This window comes from Sus scrofa, chromosome 1, assembly GCF_000003025.6.
Source record: "Sus scrofa isolate TJ Tabasco breed Duroc chromosome 1, Sscrofa11.1, whole genome shotgun sequence".
Taxonomy (NCBI): domain Eukaryota; kingdom Metazoa; phylum Chordata; class Mammalia; order Artiodactyla; family Suidae; genus Sus; species Sus scrofa.
Genome location: NC_010443.5, coordinates 33,715,946 through 33,721,945, shown reverse-complemented (window position 1 = coordinate 33,721,945; position 6,000 = coordinate 33,715,946). Strand labels below are relative to the sequence as shown.

At 38.2% G+C, this 6,000-nt stretch overlaps 1 protein-coding gene across 6 annotated transcripts in view; it reads right to left on the bottom strand.

The window, feature by feature from the left end:
• The window catches only part of ARHGAP18 (Rho GTPase activating protein 18), a 190,247-nt gene continuing 188,212 nt past the window's right edge, over positions 3,966-6,000 (bottom strand). For 2 of the 6 annotated variants that reach the window (XM_021088427.1, XM_021088437.1), the window contains exon 15: positions 3,966-5,491. In XM_021088427.1, coding sequence (XP_020944086.1) covers positions 5,400-5,491 — 92 coding nt within the window. In that variant the 3' untranslated portion in view covers positions 3,966-5,399. The remainder of the gene's footprint in view (positions 5,492-6,000) is intronic. The other 4 variants (XM_021088430.1, XM_021088426.1, XM_021088428.1 and 1 more) reach the window with 2 other exon arrangements.

The window sequence follows — 6,000 nt, the reverse complement described above, 5'->3', positions numbered from 1 at the left end:
ACCTGCCACTTTACCTCGACTTCACAGCAAGGTCAACAATGACCTCCACATAGATAAATCCAGGAATCAATTCCTAGTCTTCAGCTCATCCGGCTAGCCTATCACATCTCTTGGTTATCTCAGCGGTCACTTCCCTTCCATCTTTTTCCTGTTTCCTTCTTTTTCTCACCTCTAATGTTGGGCATCTCCAAGGCTCAGCTCTTGGTGATATTTTTCTTCTACATGTATAGTCATTCCCTTGATGACTTCATGCAAGCTCTTGGTTCCAGTCCATTTACAAGCCAAGAACTCTAGCCCAGACTTCTCTCCTCACCTTCTGCACAGATAACTGCCTATCTGACATTGCCACTTGGATGTCCAATAGGCACCTGAAATCCAACGCATCCACAACAAAGCCCTGAATCCCTCTACCTTCAGAATATCTGATGTACCCTCACTTTCCCTATTTCTATTGTTGGAAACTCCATCCTTCCAATTTCTCAGGTAAAAAAATCTTATGGTTCTTTTCAATTAAAAATGCATTTTCTTTCTCTCATACTAGAAACACTATAGGCTCTACCTTCAAAACTATATCCAGAATCTGACACTTAGCACTCCACAGCTATTGCCTTTATCAACAGTGTCTTGTTTCATTCTCAGAAATGTTTTTTGTTGTTGTTGTTTTTGTCTTTTTTTTGCCATTTCTTGGGCCGCTCCCTCGGCATATGGAGGTTCCCAGGCTAGGGGTCAAATCGGAGCTGAAGCCGCTGGCCTACACCAGGGCCACAGCAACGATGGATCCGAGCCGCGTCTGCAACCTACACCACAGCTCACAGCAACGCCGGATCATTAACCCACTGAGCAAGGGCAGGGATCCAACCCGAAACCTCATGGTTCCTAGTCAGATTCGTTAACCACTGCGCCACGACGGGAACTCCCTCAGAAATGTTTTGATTTGAATAAATTATGGCTCCCCTCATACAAGGCCCTCCATGGTCTTGTTTCCATGCCTACCCCCGTGTTACCTCTCTGACCTCATCCATGACTTTCATGGGTTCTCAATGCACTCTGGCCGTGATGCTACCCTTGCTCACCTTTGGGAAGCAGACAGGTTTCTGCCTTGGCCCTTTTGTTCTGTTTTTTCTCTATCGGGAAGGTTCTTCTTTCAGATATCCACATCCTTCAAGCCTTTGCTCAGATTTAGATATTCAACAAGGCCCCTGCTTACTATTGGATTGAGTCTATGCCTCCATTATTTGTCACACTTACCCTGCTCATCTTTTTTTCTGTCTCCATTGTACTTATATCCTTTCAACATACTATATAATTTTACTTACAGTCATCCTTTGGTATCATCGGAGGATTGGTTCCCCCAGGACCCTAGCAGGTATCAAAATCCATGGATGCCCTATGTAACATGGTGCAGTATTCACTGTGGCATACGGAATGACTGGCCAACAAGGACCTGCTATAGAGCACAGGGAACTCTACCCAATATTCAGTGAGAATCTACACGGGAAAAGAACCTGAAAAAGAATGAATGTATGTATATGTACAACTGAATCACTTTGTTGCACAGCATAAATTACCACAACATTGTAAGTCAACTAAACTTTAGTAAACCTTTAAAATATGAAAAAAATGGTATGGTTTTTGCATATAACCTATGCACATCCTCCCATACACTTTTTATTTTTATTGTTAATGGCTGCACCTGCATCACATGGACGTTCTCAATCTAGGGATTAGATATGAACTGCAGCTACAACCTACACCACAGCTGCCACCAACACTTGATCCTTTAACCCAACACCACTATACCGACCCGAGTGGCTGCAGTCAGGTTCTTAACCCACTGTGCCACAGTGGGAACTCCCCCATATGCTTTAAATCATCTCTAGATTCCTTATAATACCTGCTGCAATGTAAATGCTAGGTAAGTAACTGTTAATACAATGTAAAGGCTATCTATGTAAATAGTTGCCAGAGCATAGCAAATTCAAGTTATGCTTTTTGGAACTTTCTAGATTGTCTTTCAAATATTTTTATTCCATGGACCTCTGGATATGGAAGGCTGACTATACTTATTAATTCATGTTGATTATTCACTTGTCTCTCTCCATTAGAGTGTAAGCTCAGTGAGAGCAGAGCTCTTTTGCTCACTGATGTACCCAAGGGTAGACAATGTCTGGTACATACATGCAGGTACCCAGCAAATATTTGTTGAATATAGAAACAAAACACATATACACTAAGGATAGAGGTCTTTTTATACTCTCAGACATCCCTCTTTTTAATTTCCTGGTCCACTGTTTTCTCTTATTGTGGATGTTCTGCTTGAAATAGACATTGCCAAAACATTTCGTGGCTCAGAAAAACCTCCTCCCTCTTCACTCAACAAGTTAAGGATAAAAAAAAACAGACTAATAGACTCAACGTAGAAACTCCGAAATTAATTATTATTTACAATTTTCACAGTGATCCAAGTGGGAGATCCAAGATGCTCTTACCTGTCTTACAGATGCATGACACTGAGTCCTAACCACATGCTATGAACTCAGAAGATTCACTTTCAAAACGTCCCAGTTTAGCTGCAAAGGAATTCCTGACCAATAGTGCCACCTACTGATCAATAGATGAGAAATCAAGACAATGAGGTTGAAAGTACAATCCAGTCTAACTTGAAAAGTGGGAAAAGACAGTCAAAAAAAAAATATCTCATAAAGTGAGTAAAATAAACAGACTTTTCCTAAAGAGTGCTAGCAAGGAGTTTACACTGAATTCTAAAGCAGCAGTAAGGAAATACTGCGTAACTATAAAGGATCACAGTAATCCCCTTCAGAAAAGAGAAGGCATCTCCAAAATATTAACAGAGCAACAAGTTTTTTATAAATACCAGCTTTTTTTTCTTTTTTAGGAATTAGGATGTTTGAGATGCAAAGAAAATATATGTATTATTTTTACTTTACCTCACATACAAATAAATAAAAACTAATTTACCCTAAGATTTAAAATTCACTAGGAAAAAAAAATCACAGAAAAAGCACTTGGAAAAATGCCAGACTGTTTATATTTGAGGATCTACACTATTAAGTTTCTCCTTATGGAGTTCCTGTCATGGCTCAGTGGTTAATGAACCCGACTAGCATCCATGAGGCGTGGGTTCGATCCCTGGCCTTGCTCACTTATTAATTCATTTTGGGTTAAGGATCTGGCATTGTCATAAGCACAGCTCGGATCCAGCATTGTTGGGGCTGTGGTGTGGGCCTGCGGCTACAGCTCTGATTCGACCTCTGGCCTGGGAACCTCCACATGCCAGGGGTGTGGCCCTAAAAAGACCAAAAAATAAATAAATAATTTTAAAAAATAATAAATTTCTCCTTAGACGTGTAGACAGAAAACTTTCTTGGTTATTTAAATGCAATATTGTTCACTGTCAATGAACATGGGCCATAATTTCCAAGTAGAACTCAAAATAAAATGGCGTTTTCACATTTATTTACTGAGATCTGGTACTTTTTCTTTATCAAAAGCCTCTTGTACCCTCCCCCACTCGTTGCTGAGAGTAGTAAACAAGGTGAAGTTAGTGACAGGTGCTTTTGGAAGACACTTATCTACGTCATCATATTCACTCATCTTATTTAAGTTGGGCATCTCTAAAATGTATTAAGCACTTGATTTCTGCTTTTATATTGTTAATTATTTTCATTAAATGAAAACATTAATAAAACATGTTACTGAGAAATTCATATATGCTGTCCAAATCATAAATAGAATATAGTGTGTCTGGAAAACCAAAGACTAGAAATTTGCATAAGCAAAAAACTAAGGAAGGAAACAAAATTTCTATCTCCCACGTCTTCCCACTTTAAAACTGACACAGGAGCAACAGGAGAAGTGAAAGAGTGGCTTTCAAGAAAAACAAAAATTGTCTATTATCCCATTTGTGAGTGGAGAGGATGAAAAGTAATGATTCCAAGAGAAGGTAGTTTTTTTTAATGCATTTAATTATAAAAAAATTTTAAATAAAAAAGCAATGGCACAAATCACCACAAAGTTACTTCAGTGATCATATCCACAGGCTGCTCTTGTAATTATATGCTAGAAATTTGCGACTGTTCTCATTAGCAGCATTTTTCCCTCCTAATTAGAGTGACATCAAGAGCTTCTGAGAATGTGCAATTTTTCCTAAGGTCCTACTCAAAGTATCATGAACACAGTTTGTGCAACATTCATTTACATCACCTTTTATTTACTACACTCTAAACTCATAAAATATTGAACATTTCTCTCTCACTTCCTTCCTCTTATTTACAGCACGGGGGCTCATCTCTTGCTGCAATATGGTTTGCGCCTTAAAATCTCTGGGAATAGTCCTCTCCATAGCACTTTAATAAATGCGCTCTGGTTATTTAAATAAGTACACAAACAAAAGCTTGTTCGTAGGACTGTGTCATACCCAGAAGAATAATGCTTCCTACTGACTTATTTATGAGTTTAAAAAAAAAAAAATCCCTCTATTTCAGTTGGACACATTCTTGACAATTACTGGATCATACTCTTATGTGTGTTTATACTGCTAATACGACAATAGCTAAAGCCAGCTACAATGTTTCACATTTCAGTCAGAAGGCTACCGCAGGCATGAAGTGATTTGGCTTTCGCTCTGCTTATCCGTAATCCAGTTATTCCAGGTGGAACTATTTTATTTATTCTGAGTATGTAAGTCTTAAATGGTGCGGTAATAATTGGCAGTTTCTGACAGTTCTATTTTCTTGATAGTGGATACAGTTCTGTGCACATATGTCAGGTGGACTGAAAAAAAATGCAAATCACTTCATGTGATACAGCAGGAAGAAGTGGGATGCTATTGTTTGAACAAATGATTCAGAGAGATGAATGTTCACATTCGACAGTGATGGGAACACTGCTGAATTCGGTCTCCTGGAAGATGAACTGTCTTCACAACTTGCCATACCTGGTACTTGTTACCTTTTCGGTTGCAAAGCAAACCTCACTGGGGGAAGGCAGATGTCAGGAGAAGAGAAAGGTGAAAAAGCATGTATTACTGTATATATCACTTTCAAAGAAAAAAAAGTGAGAGGGGAGACAGTATATTTTCATATACAAACCTGGTGTCACATCTGGACACATTTCACAGAGTATATGAAAATAGCCTACAAGCTTAATAATTAAGCCTCTTCCTTCTCACGCCAGAGACATTTGTTTTCTAATAATAATCTTAATAATTAACATAACTGGCAGCAGCACAAATCTATAACTTCTTAAGGCTTCAGTGTGTCCCTATTCAATAGTTGGGTACATTTGAAAAATAAGAGTCCTGCCGTTTCTTTTTTTACACTCTCGACCCAGCAAGTATTCCTATGGAAGTCCTTGTGGTTATCTGCAATTTAAGTCTTCTATGATGGTTTGGACTTTATAACCCACTCAGCATTTGGGTTCAGCTGATATAAGTCCTTCATATAAGTGTCGTCATCGAGGCAGCGTTCTCCTGTTAAAGAGATGTTGCATCAGTTTAACCCAGTGGGGAGATAGGGATGCAATTTTAAATTCAAGACCAAGTTTAACTCTGAAGTCTTACACTTCCAAATAGTTCTTTTTTTTTTTTTTTTCCCTGTCTCCCATAATATTAAAAGACTTGGCCAAATATTGGAAAAGTCAACTGAGTAGTCAGGTTTCAGATTAATTTAGGAAGCTGAAAATACTTTCTGTGATGGGCTTTTAAATGGTTCCTTAAAAGCTTACTCACCTTTACTAACAGTGGCAACAGTTTTGAATTGTCCTAAAAAAGGAACCATGCTTAATTTCCAATATCTAATAGCAAAATGCAAAATCACATGTATAGTCCTTGAGATAAAAATGCAGATTTCTAATGGAGTTGTGGTTTATTAAAGTTTTCAGAAGGAGACTTCACACACTTGTATTCAATTCCCAATATTTACTGACATTTTTAAGTCCTAGAAAAAAAATTCTGCAAAACTTAACCTTAAAATATTTTCA